Source organism: Miscanthus floridulus, chromosome 8 (assembly GCF_019320115.1).
Source record: "Miscanthus floridulus cultivar M001 chromosome 8, ASM1932011v1, whole genome shotgun sequence".
Lineage (NCBI taxonomy): Eukaryota > Viridiplantae > Streptophyta > Magnoliopsida > Poales > Poaceae > Miscanthus > Miscanthus floridulus.
Genome location: NC_089587.1, coordinates 45,639,233 through 45,656,273, shown reverse-complemented (window position 1 = coordinate 45,656,273; position 17,041 = coordinate 45,639,233). Strand labels below are relative to the sequence as shown.

Genomic DNA, 17,041 nt, shown 5'->3' with positions numbered 1-17,041 from the left:
CTTATAAGTCAAATACAACCAAACGAACAGGCTGTTGGTTCTACGTTTCGAGGCGCCTACACTCAAGCGTGACTAAATAAAGATGGATTTAAAGGAGGACAAGGGCAATGCCAAAGCCAAAGCCAAAGCCAAATGTCCATACTGCAATTTTATACAAGACCATTTTGGCATAAAATACATTTGCAATTTGTGTTCTTGTACATTTTGATGAGTTGATGACACTGCATTTGCATATATATAAACTACTTTAATTTGAATATTTCTTTGTTATCATTGTTTATCTACTTTGCCATACCTTAATTTTATTTCGTCCTAGTGACTGATGGACGTTGAATATGGACATGAAAGCTGAGGCAGCACGTCAGTGTGGTGCGTTGGTGAAACCCTCGGTGATAAGAGCATGGTTAATAAGCTAGCCAGCAGCCGGCGGTACGCTGAACCATGTCATCTCAAGGCAGCATATGCAAATATGCGAATAATAAGTTGGCGTTTAGGTTGGCTGTTAGTTTTCCTTTATTGAATACTTTATTTGCATGTGCATATCATCTCCTGTGGCTACATCTTTGTTGCCCCTTGCAATGCCAGGCAAGAAAACAGACCTGGTGGGAGCATAGGATCCAGAGGAGGGGACGGGGGGGCCACCAAAACAGCAGCTCTGTCGCTCGTACAGGATGGGAGCAGGCGATTGTGTCTTGGGAAGTGCCCTTCAGCCGGGCGACAAGGCTACCGCCCGCTTCCTTCTCTCTCATCTGTTCTCCCTCCTCCAGCTCAGATTCTGTTGACGTGGACTCCCTCGCCGCCGGCTTCCAGTCGATCAGTATACTTGCTCTAATGAGTGTGGACGTGGAGATTTGGGATTCCCAACCATCACTTTTTGTTTCAACTTGGGTTTAAATACAGCATTTTTCTCTCACAACAAATCAGTACTAGCCGGACTTATTAGTCCAAAAACCAAACAACGAACATGCTGTTTAATTTCCCTTTAGCTGTCCCTTTTGATTTACTACCTATTCAGCTCATCAGCTGTTTCTTTTGATCTGAAGGTTCATGTACATATATTAGACCATTCGCTCGTTGGTTTTAGCCTGTGCTTATCAGCGAACGTTCACAACTGGCAGGCAATCTTCTATTGCCATCCGCGGATCAATCGAGGCCGTGAGAAATTTCTACGTTTGAACTAGACAGCCCTCCGCCGATCGCGCATTCTTTAAAGGCAACCAAAGCAAGCGTGTCTTGGCAGACAGAGCAGCACCTAGTAGCAGAGCAAAAGGCAGAGAGAGCCTCCAAGTCCAAGAAACACATCAACGCTCCACAAGCAAAGGCGCACTCGCATAAAAATAACAAAGGAAAAAAATGCTCGCCACCTTTCTCCTCCTGCTGCTGTCCTCCCATGCCCCGGCGCCGGCGCTCTCGCTGCCGCCGCGACCGCCGGTGCGTTGCACCAGCACCGATGGCGGGACCACCGGCGGCTGCGTGCTCTCCAACGCCTACGGCGCGTGGTCCAGCGACCGCGCCGACTGCCCCGTGTCCGCCGTCGCGTACCCGGCGTCCGAGCAGGAGGTGGTCGCGGCCGTGGCGCGCGCCAGCGCCACGGGCGCCCGCGTCAAGGTCGTCAGCGGCTTCGCGCACACCATCCCGAAGCTCGCCTGCCCCGGCGGCGGGAACGGCACTGCTACCACGCTGCTCATCAGCACGGCGAGGCTGGCGGGCGTGGAGGTGGACGTCGCGGCGCGGACGGTGACCGCGGACGCCGGCGCGCCGCTGCGGGCCGTCATCGACGCGGCCGAGGCGCGCGGGCTCAGCCTCACGGCGGCGCCCTACTGGGAGGGCGTCAGCGTCGCGGGGCTCGTGAGCACCGGGTCCCACGGCAGCTCGTGGTGGGGCCGCGGCGGTGCCGTGCACGACCACGTTGTGGGCCTCAGGCTCGTCGTCACCGCCGGGGAGGCTGACGGATGGGCCAGGGTCCTCACGCTGCGCACAGGCGACGAGCTCTTCCCGGCTGCGCTCGTCTCCCTCGGCCTGCTTGGGGTCGTCTCCAAGGTCAGTGATCAAACGCATCACCCGTATCGTAATAATGGTTAAAAAAAAATACATGTTTGTTTCAAATTTAAATAGGACAGTTAATTTTTTTTCATGTCGTAAGTTATTTGAGCTCTGAGCTAAGGTTAAAATGAGCCAAAATAAGATGCAAAACAAAATGAACCAAGCAAAAAGAGGTCCCTTTCGGCTGACAGAATTTTAACCGAAACTAGCTGAAAAACATTATTTTGACTAAATTGTTGTGAGAGAAAAATACTGTTTCCGGCTAAAAAAAAAAATTCGATCAATCCGAATACGGAAAAAACCGAACGGGACCTCGTCCAGGGAAGACCGTGAAGATCTAAATGCATACCTTGGTTAATAAATATCACGTCTTTTTATTCCTTATATATGAGCGACAAAAGGGAATTCTACTTTTAGCAACTCATAATACACGAATTGATTGGCTTAACAAATATTTCATCCTGTATCATTTAGTTATTATTACTACCTATAAAATGAGCTATGTGGTTGTTGGGAATTAAGTGAACCAAATGAATAGGCCATTATTGTCGTTGGTTGGTAGTGCACTTCCAAGACGAAGGCCCCGTTCGGCTTACGCAGAAGCCGGTTTGGTCGGTTTGTTTTTTCAGCCGAAACATCCAAATTATTCGGCTTGTTTTTTTAGTCAGAACAATATTTTTTTTATAATAATTCAGTCAGAACAGTATTTTCGAGCCAGTTTCAGCCAAAATTCAGCAAGCCAAACGGGCCGAATAGAATTAGTGTTGGCCTACAAAACATGTATAAAACACTACTCCCTCTGTCCTATTTGAAGGGGTTGATTGGTTTACTCTTCAAATCTAGTCCTATTAATCACTTTTTATCTAAACACTTTAACTAAATGTGAATAAATAAGTTTTAGCCAATTAGTCACTCAAATATTTCTAAATGGGACTAAACTTCACCTTTTAGTCAAGCCGCCTCACCTTTTAGTCACTTTGGAGCCAAACACCCTAACTAAAAGGGACAAAAAGGCATTTTTAGTCTCTTTTTGTCCACCAAACCAAACACGGGTAATTATAAGACGTTTTAATTTTTTTAGATGCACTATTTTTACTATGTATGTAGACATAATGTATATCTAAGTACTACTTCCTCCATACAAAAAAGAATGCAATTCTCGCTTTTCGAGGAGTCAAACAATTTGAACTCTGACTAAATTTATATAAAAAACTATTATCATTTATGATATAAAATAAGTACCATTAGATTAGTTATAGAATATATTTTCATAAAAAATTTGTTTAGAGACATAAATGCTAATATTTTTTACTATAAACTCGGTCAAACTTAGTTACTTTGACTGGCACGGATCCCATAATTGCATTCTTTCATGAACTGAGGGAGTACATAGCAAAACTATGTATATAGAAAAGCAAAGTGTCTTATAATTTGGAGTGAAGGGAGCAGGAGCCAGTCGGTTGCATTTTAAAGAACATGTTTTCTTAGAGAGATCATTTTCAAGGCCGCATTCATCTACTTGCTTCGATCATAGATGTAAGTTTATCCAGGTTTTTACAAAGGCAACGTATCAAGTGCAAACCAACCTCTCCGTGCAAACCGTGCAAACCAACTGCGGGGGAGAGGTGGGAGGGGGGGTTTGCAAAAGTGTGATTAGGAGCGGGCGTAATTACACTTTTGCAAATCCCCCTCCCACCTCTCCCCCGCAGTTGGTTTGCACGGTTTGCATGGAGAGGTTGGTTTGCACTAGATATGTTCCCTTCTACAAATTCACAAGAAAACCTTTTTAACTTTGACAATCAATATAAAGATTTGTATAGGTTGGCAAAATAAGATTGATATTACTATATTCATTATGAAAAATACTTTCCCAATATATAACTTTTCAAATAGTTTAGTTAACTTTTTAAAGTTTAATTTAAGATAAACTTAGATGAAGTTATATTGTGACAGGAGACAATAACTCCTAATGGTTTGTTCTAAAAAATTGGTCATGGGTTTGGTTGATGGATCTATACTTCTCCCTTTAGTAAAAAAATAGTTGATGTTTTTTACGAGATCTGGTCAACATTGTGAAAATTTAATTACCAATAAATTTAAAAAACTTTTGGTATGAAAACCTGAAAAAAATTATAATGTAAAATTGTCTTATAAAAAGGTTGGTAGCCCCATAATTTCACTATATTTTCACCATGTTCGTTTGATGGTTTCAGTCAGCCTAAACCAGCCAGTCAATAATGTTTTTCTCTCACAATAAACCAGCAACAGCCAGCTTAGAAGTCAACCAGCGAACAAGCCGTTTGTTAATATATTCTAGTGACAAATAATGGTTAAAGCTACACATTATTGGAGACCGGAGGAGCCTGATGCTGTTTGCTTGCAACAGGATGTCCTATTTGACATTAGTTGCCGTAATATCATTTGATGACTGTCTATTGACAAATGGAGTAAATTTTAGCTTGGCTTGAGAATTGTTACTTCTTCGTTGACACCGGGACCACGGGATTGAGGACCAGCCTGCATGCGTTCCCAAATACTGTATGTATGCCAGAAGAAAACAACTGCTCTGCGCTGATCCCGTTCATATCCAGGTGACTCGTGAGTCTGGACAGCGTGCCACCAGGGCTGCTTCTGTCTGGACAGCGTCCCGTCCAAATTACAATGATTATTGTTGTCAAAAGAACTAATTAATCCATTCTGTAGCCGAGATTGCTTGATGGTGAAAAAAGAGTAAGATACTCAATGATTGGTTTAAGATTTTAAGGGTACTCAATGCAAAAAAAACCATGACTAGTTTATAGAGCTGTCGTACCAAAAAACTAAGAAGCTGTTGGCTTCTTTGAAAAAATAAATTAAAACACTGATTTTCTGTGAGAGAAAAATATTGTTTCGATTAAAATAAGTCTAAAGAAAACGGTTTACAGGACAAACAAACCACGGGGCATGGGCTTTCCGTGCAAAATTTTGTCACGGTGTCCTGATAAAATATTAACCAATCGTTCAACGTTTTGCTCGCTCTCGTCATAGGCTCTCCACAATGGTGGAGTGGTGCTAAATAAAAAATGGGCTCCATATATAGTATTTGGTATCGTTTTGCATATCCTACAACGTGCCAGCATCACTAGAGGTACAACAACCCCCGCATAGCAGTTAAATCAAGAGCCCTTGAGCTCATCCAGCATGCGTTGCGGTAGTTGGGATGGGGCTAATTAAGGCCCTGTTTAGTTTTCAATTTTTTTTTTGTCTCCTACAATAAAAGAGCATGTTTGGACACATGCATGGAGTACTAAATGTAGACGAAAAAAAACTAATTGTACAGTTCTCGGCGAAATCGCGAGACGAATCTTTTAAGCCTAATGAGTCCATGAAAAGCCTTAAGTGCTACAGTAACCCACATGTGCTAATGACCGATTAATTAGTATCATTAGATTCGTCTCGCAGTTTTCTGATAGGTTCTGTAATTTGTTTTTTTATTAGTATCAAAAATCCCTCCCGACATCCTTTCCGACACATCCGATGTGACAAAAAAAATCACCTTCCCAGCTAAACACACCCTAAAAAACCAAAGCTAGTGATGGTTCCTTCTCTTCCTTCCCGTAGGGCAGTAGTGTAGTCTCTCTTTAAAAACGGAGATAGCACCGGTGCAAACTACATTCATCGCTCCCCTTTTTCCCCGTGCTGGTATCGGTAGCTGCAGTGTGATGAGTGGTGCTTCATCTTTCTCTCTCTGTTTTAGACACGACTCTGGCCACACGCTGTGGAAGGCCTAAGGATCCTCTGTGCAAACCACACCACACGGGTACCAGCGAGCTGAGAGGGGAAGGGAGAACTGGCGAGCCGGGTGGGCCGCGCGTGAGGCGAGCGTCTTCCAGAGCGAAGCCGCGCCGTTGTCGCTTCTGCTCGACGTGGTCTGCGGTGATGTCGCAAGATCCCGCGGCCGCACGGCGAGCGAGGCGAACAAGGTCTGTGGCGAGCCTACGAGCTCTGTGGCGGTCATGCAGGGTAGCGGCGGCGCGCAGGGACCCGAGGCAGGTCCGGCAAGCTTCGCTGGCTAAGCGAAGTAGTCGGAGGCGACGGAGAAGACCCGCCTGCCGCCCTGCCGGTGAAATCGCCCTTGCCGCCTTCCGAGTGTTAGGATCGATGATGTGTGTACCTCTCTGTGTAACCCATAGATCCGGGTAGACTCCTCGCCTTTCTCTGTTGCAGCGCATCGGCAAGCGTAGATGCCGGTGCCGTGGTGTTGAAGGCGTGTAGCGCGGTGGAGACGATCACCAGTGGCGCTGTGGAGGTGCGACGGCGGTGGTTGGGGCACATCCCGTCGCTGGCAGCACGGTCTTTAGATCGGTTTAGGGTTACTATAGGTGGGTGTGGTGGCTCACGGTGAACCTCGTGGAACGTGCCCCGATCCCCACCTTCTCTATTTGTATGTGCTGTGCGACAGGGGCCCACCAACCAGTTAGGGTTGGGCGCCCCCGATCAGGGCGCAGAGGCAAGGGCCCAATAGGCCGTTGGGCCTATTGGTGAAGATCAACTAACATTCTCCTCCTTGATCTTATTCCATCTTTCAATTTTATATCATTTACTTTTGTTCATTCCATTACAGATTAGCTCATAGAGCATGTCTCATCGTCATGGTCTATTGCCGATAGACTTAACAGCTACAACTCACTACTCTGTTCTAAAATAGGTACTTATCTTTGGGCCTTCTTTTGTCCAAGAATTTTAGGCTTTCCCTTAAACCCATGCTAGCTACATATTCTCTGAACACCATGTTCTCTGAACATGTTGGGTGGTAAGCCTTTTGTAAGCGGATCCACGAGCATCCTTTCTGTACTTATATGCTCAAGACTTATGACTTGATCTCAGACTTTATCTTTCACAACATAATACTCTATGTCAATGTGTTTGGCAGCACCACTTGACTTATGTTGTGAGCATACTGTACTACCATATTATAATCGTAGTATAACTTTAGTGGTCTATAGATGTCGTCAACCACCTTCAAACCGGGTATGAACTTCTTTAGTCAGTTCACCTACCTGTTGCCTCATAACACGCTATAAACTGTCATACATTATGGATGATGTACTGACGGTTCGCATTGAGCTTTTCCATGAAATATCTCCCCTTTGTGAGATGATAGAAAATCCACGTCTGGATATGCATTCACTCTCGCATAATCAAAATCTGAATATCCTACCATATGGAGTGAATCAGATCTTCTATATGTCATCATGAGGCCTTTCGTTCCTTGCAAATAATGCAAGACTTTCTTTACTAATTTTAGTGTTCTATTCCAGAATTGCTCTGGAATCTGCCAAGTAAAACCCGGTAACAAATTCCAAGTTAGGGCGCGTACATACTTGAGTATGTTGCAAGCTTCCAACAGCTGAAGCATATGAAACCACTTTCACTTTATCGATTGAGCTCATATTGGTTCCTGGGGCATTTAAAATCCCCATATCTGTCGTCCTTGACTATAGGAGCAGGTGAGGGACTATATTTGTGCATACTAAATTTCTTTAAGATCTTTTTTCATGTATGCCTTTTGTGACAGTCATTATACCATTTTTCTTATATCTCGGTGAATCTCGATCTCTAGAACGAACAAGGCTTCCTCAAGATCTTTCATATCAAGTTTTGAGGACAAAATTTCTTTATCTCTTATAGTAGACTGACATCACTACTAGCAAGTAAGATATCATCTACATACAGGATAAGAAAGATAAACTTCCTAATCTTAAACTTTGTATAGACATAATTGTCCTCTACATTCTCTTTAAAATCCAAAATTCTTTATTTACTGATCAAACTTCAAGTACCACTGTCTTGAAGCTTGCTTTAATCCATAAATGGATTTCTTTAGGCGGTATCACATTCGTTCTTTTCCTTCCATGACAAAACCTTTCGGTTGTGCCATGTAAATATTTTCCTCTAAGTCTCTGTTGAGAAATGCCGTCTTTACATCCATATGATATAATTTTTAATCGTAATATGCCACTAATGCCATTATGATTCTGAAGGAAACTTTATATGAGACTAGAGAAAAGGTCTCATTGTAATTAATCCCTTCTCTTTGCATAAACCATTTTGCCACAAGTCACACTTTATATGTCTCTATATTCCCTTGAGAGTCATGTTTAGTCTTGTAGACCCATTTATAGCCTACTATTTTGACTCATTTTGGAATTATTTCTAAATCTCAAACTTTATTGACATTCATCGATTTTATTTCATCTTCCATGGCCTCAAGCCACTTTGATGAATGATCACTTCTCATGACTTCTTCAAATAAGGTGGGATCATTTTCCATTTGAAATTTCTTAGTGTTCTACACTTCATAATCAGCAGAAATAACTGATTTTCTAACTCTTTGAGACTTACTAGGGGGCTTCACATTTGGCATATCTTCTATTTGAGGCTTTTGTTGCTCTCTCTTATCAATTCATCCTCTATGAAGATAGCATGTCTCGTTTCCACTAACTTTGTATGTCTCTCTGGACAGTAGAAAATGAAAACCTTTTGACTTTTCTGTGTAGCCAAACAAATGACAACTTACTGTTTTGGGATATAACTTTCCAATGTTTGGGTTAAACACTTTAGCCTCAGCAGAGTTCCCCACATTCACGAAAGTGGTTTAGCGAGGGTACTCTTCCTGTCCACAACTCATATGGTGTTTTGGGCACCGATTTACTTGGTACTCTTTTGAGAATATGAATGGGGTTTTTAACGCCTCCATCCACAGGCTCAACTATAAGGTGGAGTAACTTATCATACTGCCTACCATATCCATCAGGGTACGATTGATTCTTTTAGCTACTCTATTCTGCTGAGGTTCACCCGATATAGAATACTGGGCTACTATGCTATTTTTTAGGGTATGCCGACCGCAGTACTCCCCCACGGTCAGACCTGACTATCTTAATCTTTAATATCTTGAATTTATCATGTACATCTTTTTTTTCTTTGATTGGATAAATATAGCCATAATGGAAGTACTCATATGTGAATGTTATGAACGAATCATAACCATCCACACTCTTTATAGGAAAGCTGATCACATATGTCTATATGAATAATCTATAAAATTCCTATGCTTTATTTGTCATCTTTCTTAATCTTCTTTACATACTTTTTTTTATGCATTCCCTGCATTGAACTTAATCTGAGAGCTCTAATGGAGGAAGAATATCATTCTTAACTTATCTTTCTATTCTCCCTCTCGAAATATGGCATAAACGACAGTGCCATAATTTCGACAACGCATCGTGAGCTCTCTTATGCCACCTTTTCTAGATTAACACTCTGTGACCAGCTGCTTTATCAGCTAAGTGGCATATGTCTTTGAAGGGCCAGTAAACTGACTCTTTATTCTATCGAGGTACTCGATGATCATGTCATATTCTAGGATTGAGCCCACAATTACAGATTCAATCATGTTCTTTATCACAGCCAAATATTTTTTATTTGCAGTGACCCACTTCCTATACTCAAAAGCCATAGGATATCTTTTGGGATTTAAAATCCCTTTCTTTAGTTGCCCAAGTGGCATCATTCTCTTTTGTCTCCCTCATCGGTGCCACAATCTTAGTGGAACACGGTGAGGTGGCTACCCAGTCCATCTTAGATAAGATGAAAACCAGGTCAAAACTTTTCTGAATATAAAAATAACACCATTTGCATGCCTTTATTCCAACGTTGGTCAAAATCAAGACATACAATTATTCTTATATACTAATTCTATATTACCGTTGGACAGAAATAGAATTAATGCATAAATCTTTAACTTTCACAATTCTTCTTACATACTAATTCTACATCACCGTTGGACAGAAGTAGAATTAATGTATAAATCATTAAAATTAGCATCTGTTCTTATACACTAATTCTACATCACCGTTGGGCAGAAGTAGAATTAATGCATAAATCATTAATATTATGATATTGTTATTAACAACGTTGGTCAGAAAACAACAACATCATAATCATATCTAAACTCTTTTTCTCCAATTAAATACCACATTGATTCAAAATAACTGGAGAATCAACATTTTCTTTAGCAGTGGAAAAAATCTCTTTTTCTCCAATTAAATACCACATTGGTTCAAATTAACTAGAGAATAAACAATTTCTTTAGCAGCGGAAAAACTTTCACTCAATTTCTTGAATTTTACCCACAGGGATAATTGCTTTTTCTATTTTCTTTAATCCATTAATCAATTTCTAGGAAATAAACATTTAGTGGAAATTTTTCTTTTTCTTGAATTTTACCCACAGGGAAAAATTACATTTTCTATTTTTCTTTTGAACCATTTATTCATTTTCCAGAAATAAATATTTGCTGGAAATAGAAAAAAAAGAAAACTCATTCTTTTCTGTACTATTCTTTCGGCCCAAAACGGCAAGGCGGCCCACAGCCCACGCCCGCGTGGGCGCTTCCCGCGCTCTCCCCTGCGCCTAGGCTGCAACCTGGGCCTAGGCCTGGAATTCGGCCTGGCGCGCGCACCCGCCTGGGCTGAAAGCCGGCCCATGCTTCCATCGCCGTCCGATTTCATCCGACAGCCATCGGTTCATCTCGGTCGAATAAAAACCGACTCCGGTCGCGGTCCCCAAAACCCTAGAGTCATTTCACTTCCTCCGCTTCTCTCTCTATGCTCTCTCTTCTCAGCGCTATGAGCACTGAGCGGCGACCGAGCGTGCAAAAACGGTGTAGGGGCAGAGCCATGGCGTCGTCACTGGCCCCCTCGCCGGCGCACGTGCTCCCCAACGGGTGAGCACGCCGCCATCGAGCGGCCTGGCCACGGCGCCCCCTTGGCCGAGCTCTTCTTCTTTCGCACCAGCGAAGGGCCGGCTCGGCTCTTCTTCTCCTACGCCGGTGAAGGGACATCCGATGCGCGGCGAGGTAGACTTTCTTCTCCCTTCGGTTTTGATTTCTATCTTCTTTCTTTTCTTTTCACTCGTTCACCCGAAAAGGGGATCTAGGGTTAGGGTTCGGTTGAACCCGATTCATGTTTTCTTTTCTTTTTTTTGTTTGATTCGAGTTCACCAAGATTATCCCCTTTCCGCTCTTCGGATTTGGGTCTGCTTTTCTTTTATCCAAACAAGGATTTAGATCTAGGGTTCAGAATCCGACCCTCCCTTTTTCCCCTTCTCTGATTTGTCTTTGGATCTACCATCCGAATCGGTTCCCTTCCCTTTCTTCCCCTTTCCCCTACTCTGATTTGGATCTGATTTTCTCTTATCCGAACTGATGTGGGGAATTAGGGTTTGGGTCTAGGGTTCCTTTTCTTTCTTTTGATTCAATTGATTCGGTTATTCCCTTTGGAGTTCATCCGAATGGCTTTCTCCTTTTTCCCTTTCTCCATGCGAGTTAGGGTTAGGTCTTAGGGTTCGGCCAAATCCGAATTAGATCTGTTCTGTTCTTGGGTTAGGGTTCGGCTTCATGGGCTGAGGGCCCTATCTCTTCTCTGACCCGAATGGATCTGTTCTTTTCTTTTCTCTTGCCGTGCGCTGGTGAACGGTGCGGCATCTTTTCCCCCACGCACGGTGGCGGTGATGACCGGTAGACAGTGATGTCCGTCACCTCGGTCACTCTTTTCTTTGCTTTTACCCAGTTAGGGTTAGGGTCACACAGAGGCAACCTGGCTCTGATACCATTGTTAGGATCGATGATGTGTGTACCTCTCTGTGTGACCCATAGATTTGGGTAGACTCCTCGCCTTTCTCTGTTGCAGCGCATCGGCAAGCATAGACACCGGTGCCATGGTGTTGAAGGCGTGCAGCGCGATGGAGACGATCACCAGTGGCGCTGTGGAGGTGCGACGACGGTGGTTGGGGCACATCCCGTCGCTGGCAGCACAGTCTTTAGATCAGTTTAGGGTTACTGTAGGTGGGTGTGGTGGCTCACGGTGAACCTCGTGGAATGAGCCCCGATCCCCACCTTCTCTATTTGTATGTGCTGTGCGACAGGGGCCTACCAACCAGTTAGGGTTGGGCGCCCCCAATCAGGGCGCAGAGGTAAGGGCCTAATAGGCCGTTGGGCCTATTGGTGGAGATCAACTAACATCGAGCTGGCGTCCCCGCCATCAGCAGGTTCCTTCTCGCGTCGCCATGGTTTCATGATGCGAGGCGAGATCAGGTGCTCCATCCCGGTGTCACTAGCATCGCCACGTGCGGCAGCGTGGCCCCGAGCCCCCGACCATACCCATCAGTTTCTTGTTTTTTTCCTTGCGATCTGCCACTTGAGCACTCATTTTCGATCCCTTTTTCTAGCTAGCCTGTTTGCAACCGCGTTGTTGGGAGGTGGCCGTGTCTAGTTCTGGCCGGTGTCTTGGCCGTCGGCACCGTCGATGTCGTACTTGACGACATGCCAGAGCTATGGCGATGGCTCGAGGGGTGGTGCTATGCGCCGACCGATTCGACAGTGGAGAGGAGCGAGATAAGGAGTGCGAGCAGAGGCGGACGCGGCGAGACCGATGGGGCAGCCTACGGGGACCGGCGAGTCGGCGCGGCGGCGGACCGGTGAGCCATCACGGGGAGAGCCTGCGTGGCGGCTCGGGCGCACGGGATCCGTAGGGGAAAGATGAAGAGGCTTTTAAAAAAGTCTGTAATTATACACAAGCCATTAAAAAAATTGACCGTACACGAGTGCCATTGTTCTGAACTTCTTTGCTCTTTAAGTCATTCCGTCGGTGGTCTGTTCGTTTTTCACTGTTACACGTGGATCCAGTTAGTATAAAAGTCCAAAATACCCTTCTCTCGTTCACATCGCTCGCCAGCGCCAGCCTCGACGTCCCTAACGAGGCCAGGGCCGAGCTCGCCTGTGGTGGCTGGCCGAGGTCGAGCTCGCCGGCGTGCGTGCAGCACTTGACGCGGTACGCCGTGAGCGCGTGGACTGGGAGGCGGACTCAAGGTGGCGTGGCCGCGGACCCGAACGCCGGCTTGACGAGGTCACGAACGACGGGGTCGGCTCCCGGCTTGGTAGGGTGGTGAGGCTCAGCTATGCAGGTCGTCGCGGCCAGCAGCAGCGGCGTCCACTGTAGGCCGGGCTGCTCCCGACCGCGCGACCTTGGGTGCGGCGAGCGCGTGCATGGGCGCACGCGGCTCGGGAGCACGTAGTCGTGCGGCGAACTCACGGGGCGGGGCGCGCATGGCCAGGGTGGCGCTGGAGGTCTCGCGGCCCACGACCATGGCGGGTAGGGGTGCACGCGGCCATGGCGGTTGGAGCTCGTGGGGCAGTGCGCATGGGGACAAGGCGGCACTGAAGGTGTCGCGGCCGACGGCGCCGAACGCGTCCGGCGGCGGGCGTGGACAGGTGCTCGTCGGAGCTCGGCCATCGTCAGTCACGCCCCTGGCCACGTATGGGAGCGGAGGTGCCGGTCCGACCATCTCCGGCTGTTGGGGGTGCCCGGGGCAAAAGCAGCGTGCGGCGCAGGAGGTGAAGAGCCCCGCTCGGCGGAGCTCGGTGACCGCCTCGGCGCTGCTGCTTCGCGCGGCCTCCTAGCCGAGCCCTAGTCGCCGTGAGCGTGGGCGAGCTCGGCCCCGGCCAGCCGCCGCGGGCGCGGGCGAGCTCGCCCCGGCCGCATGCACGAGAAGAGAGATCGAGATTGAGAGAGAGAGGATTGGGATGAGAGGGGTATTATAGACGTTTTGACAGACCGGGCCCATATGTAACGGTGAAAAACGAACAGACCACCGATGGAATGGCTTGGAGAGCAAAGAAGTTTAGAACGATGGCACTCGTATGTGGTCAATTTTTTTAATGACTTGTGTGTAATTACAAACTTTTTTAATGGCATACATGTAAGTCTCAAAGATGAAACAATGTTGGTCCTTCCAATGCAAATACCACCGATTTCTTCCTCCTCGTGTGGCGCGCAGTATATCTTAGACCTAGTTCCTTGTTTTCTCTCTTTCTCGAATAAGATGTGGAGTGTGGACTACAACTTAGGGGGTGTTTGGTTGCCCCTCCTAAACTTTAGTCGCTGTCCCATCGAATGTTTGGACATATATATGAAGTATTAAATATAGACTAATTATGAAACTAATTACATAGTTTGTGACTAATTTGCGAGATGAATCTTTTGAGGCTAATTAGTTCATGATTTGACAATGTTTTGCTACAGTAAACATATGCTAATGATGGATTAATTAGACTTAAAAAAAATTCGTCTCGTGGAGTACTAACGGATTATGTAATTTATTTTTTATTAGTATCCGAACACCCCATGCAATATTCTTCCGACACACCTCCTAAATTTTAGTAGCCGGATCCAAACACCCCCTTAGTTAGTGGATATAGCACATGTAAAATAAGTATACCTAAAGCACCTAATAGATTAATATATTCGGTTCTCTGGTTAAATAGTTAAATTCATTAATTAGTACGTAGATGAGCTAAAAAGTACTGTTTCTTGATTTGTCGCTCAAAGAAAAACTCTTCCCTAAAAAAATACCGCTGAAAAGACAAGCGGGGATATTATTGCTCCGTTGCGTGAACCAAACAGTTCCATAGGTTACTTTTATTTTCATGCCATAATAAATGTCACCTGCTAATTAGTCGAGTCTTCTGAATAACACCCACCTGAATACAACATTAGAACACTGATTCTATCATCGGGCCTTCTTGTTAGAAGTAATCCTTTGTGTTTATTACAACATTAGAACACCTCCGCTTAGTGACTGGTAAGTAGACTAGCTACAGTATTGCCTCTAGCAAGTTTGCTGCTAGGGGCGTAGTATATGAGATTAAGCAAGTTTGCTTCAAAAAACAGACCCTGTATCCTAGACTCCGGATAGTCTTCTCTAATTGCTGAAATGTGAATCCAACAGGATCCCAGTTTGCTTGGTGAGTTGTTTTTGGGAAAGGGTTCACACGCAATCTAGGGGCCCATTCGTGTACTTTTAAACCCGGCTTGATCCGTTTCTTTTTTCATCCGGAACAGTGTTTTCCTCTCACAGATTCATTTAGATTTTTTTAGATTTCTTCAAAATTTCTCCAAGCGAACGGAGCCTAGATGTGGTTTGTTTCTCACTCCTCACGCAATTTGCACTCTGGAAAGGGAAATGTTCTTCCCCGAGAAGTGCGTTTATTAAGTTGATTGCTAAGATTTCGTGTACATCTACTCAACCTGCGTATCATCGTGCATCCGACTGGCATTTGGTTTTAGTATTTTGGAGCTGGTATTGTTTTTGTTATCTGAAAGCCTGAAGTCTGAGAAGCATCAATTTGCACTTTGGAAAGGGAAATGTTCTTCCTCGAGAAGTGTGTTTATTCAATCTGTTATTTTAACAGTAACGTGTGATTGTTCTTGAGTGCCTTAGTCACGGCCTGTCAAAAACTCGAAGGTACCTTCGTTTTTTCTTCTACAAGAATCATATGATGCATCGCTTCTCTGACTAAAACATCTGGCTAAGCAAGTTAATTACAAAATAGTACCATTGTTCTGTTTTTGAAATGATCGGCTACTTTGAATTTCCCAAAGGAAGCGTCGCTGGCACACCCTTCCAGTTCTCTAAATGTGACCATCTAGATTTATATTGCGCCAGTCAAGTTCAGCTGCTGCTGCTTCATCTCTTTGTTCAACCAATTCACAATCCGAAAACTCTAACCATTGCAAATCAGATTTTTGAGTACACTGGTACACTGGTAGTACATGCATTATCTTAAAAAAAGTACACTGGTAGTAGCGAAGTGAACTGATTTTTGAGTTCCAACGTGATCTACACTGGTTGGTTGCATTGCAGATCACGCTGTCACTGGAGCCGAGGTTCAAGCGCAGCATCACCTACGACTACAGGAACGACTCCAGCTTCCAGGACGACTTCGCCGCCCACGCAGCGAGCCACGAGTTCGCCGACATCACCTGGTACCCGTCCCAGCACACGGCCGTGTACCGCATCGACGACCGCGCGCCGCTGGACGCGCCCGGGGACGGCGTCAACGACTTCATCGGCTTCCAGGCGACGCCCATCGCCGTCACCGCGGGGCTCAGGGCGGTCGAGACCTCGCTGGAGCGGTCCAAGAGCGTGAGGGGCAAGTGCGTGACGGCGGCGGTGGAGGGCGCGGCGAAGCGGCTGGTCGGCAGCGGGCTGAAGAACAACGGCGTGCTGTTCACTGGGTACCCCGTGGTGGGGTACCAGGGGAAGATGCAGACGTCGGGCTCCTGCGCGCGCTCGTCCGCGGCGGACCTGCTCAGCGCGTGCGGGTGGGACCCCAGGTTCCACGGCCTCTTCTTCTACGAGAGCACGGCGATGTTCTCGCCGCCGGCGCGGTTCCGGGACTTCATCCTCGACGTGAAGCGCCTGCGGGACCTCGCCGGCTCCGACAGCCTCTGCGGCGTGGACGTGTACAACGGCCTCCTGGTCCGGTTCGTGAAGGCGTCGGCGGCGCACCTGGGCCAGCCCGAGGACTCCGTCGTGGTGGACTTCAACTACTACCGCGCGTCGGACCCAGCGGCGCCGCGGCTGAGCGAGGACGTGTGGGAGGAGGTGGAGCAGCTGGCGTTCGTCAAGCACGGCGCCAGGCCGCACTGGGCCAAGAACCGCCTGGTGGCGTTCGCCGGCGTGCTCGGGAAGTACCCGCGGTGGGGCCAGTTTGCGGCGGCGAAGCGGCAGCTGGACCCCCGGGGCCTGTTCGACAGCCCGTGGTCGGACGAGGTCGTCGGCGGGGTGGAGGTTGACAAGGGCGACGGGTGCGCGCTGGACGGCCGGTGCGTGTGCTCCGAGGACAGGCACTGCAGCCCCGGGCAGGGGTACTACTGCAGGCCGGGGCTCGTGTTTACGGACGCCAGGGTCTGCAGGTACTCGGTGTCGCAGAACCAGTGACAGTGATCAGTGACCTTATTTCTTTCTTGGTTTATTAGAGCTTAATTGAAAGCTGTGAGCCGTGTGGATAATAGATTTCTCATTTAATTAAAGAGTGCTTGTAGCTATACATCATCATCATAGTTCATAATACAAAAAGGAGAATTTCTGTAATATTGGTATTTTAGAAATT

General features: G+C 46.4%; 1 protein-coding gene across 1 annotated transcript; it reads left to right on the top strand.

Annotated features, from left to right (window-relative positions):
* Positions 1 to 1,269: 1,269 nt before the first annotated feature.
* Positions 1,270 to 17,039, top strand: LOC136476281 (L-gulonolactone oxidase 3-like). Its single transcript, XM_066474051.1, has 2 exons — positions 1,270 to 2,040; positions 15,790 to 17,039. Exons 1-2 carry the CDS (start codon positions 1,354 to 1,356, stop codon positions 16,867 to 16,869), a joined length of 1,767 nt encoding a protein of 588 aa, XP_066330148.1. The 5' UTR covers positions 1,270 to 1,353; the 3' UTR covers positions 16,870 to 17,039.
* Positions 17,040 to 17,041: the final 2 nt, after the last annotated feature.

What these genes read in the sequence shown, in the direction of transcription:
- LOC136476281 (XM_066474051.1), top strand. Translation starts at nt 1,354, where the DNA reads ATGCTCGCCACCTTTCTCCTCCTGCTGCTGTCCTCCCATGCCCCGGCG. An exon ending in TGCTTGGGGTCGTCTCCAAG is followed by an intron (nt 2,041 to 15,789) that starts GTCAGTGATCAA and finishes GTTGCATTGCAG; the next exon opens with ATCACGCTGTCACTGGAGCC.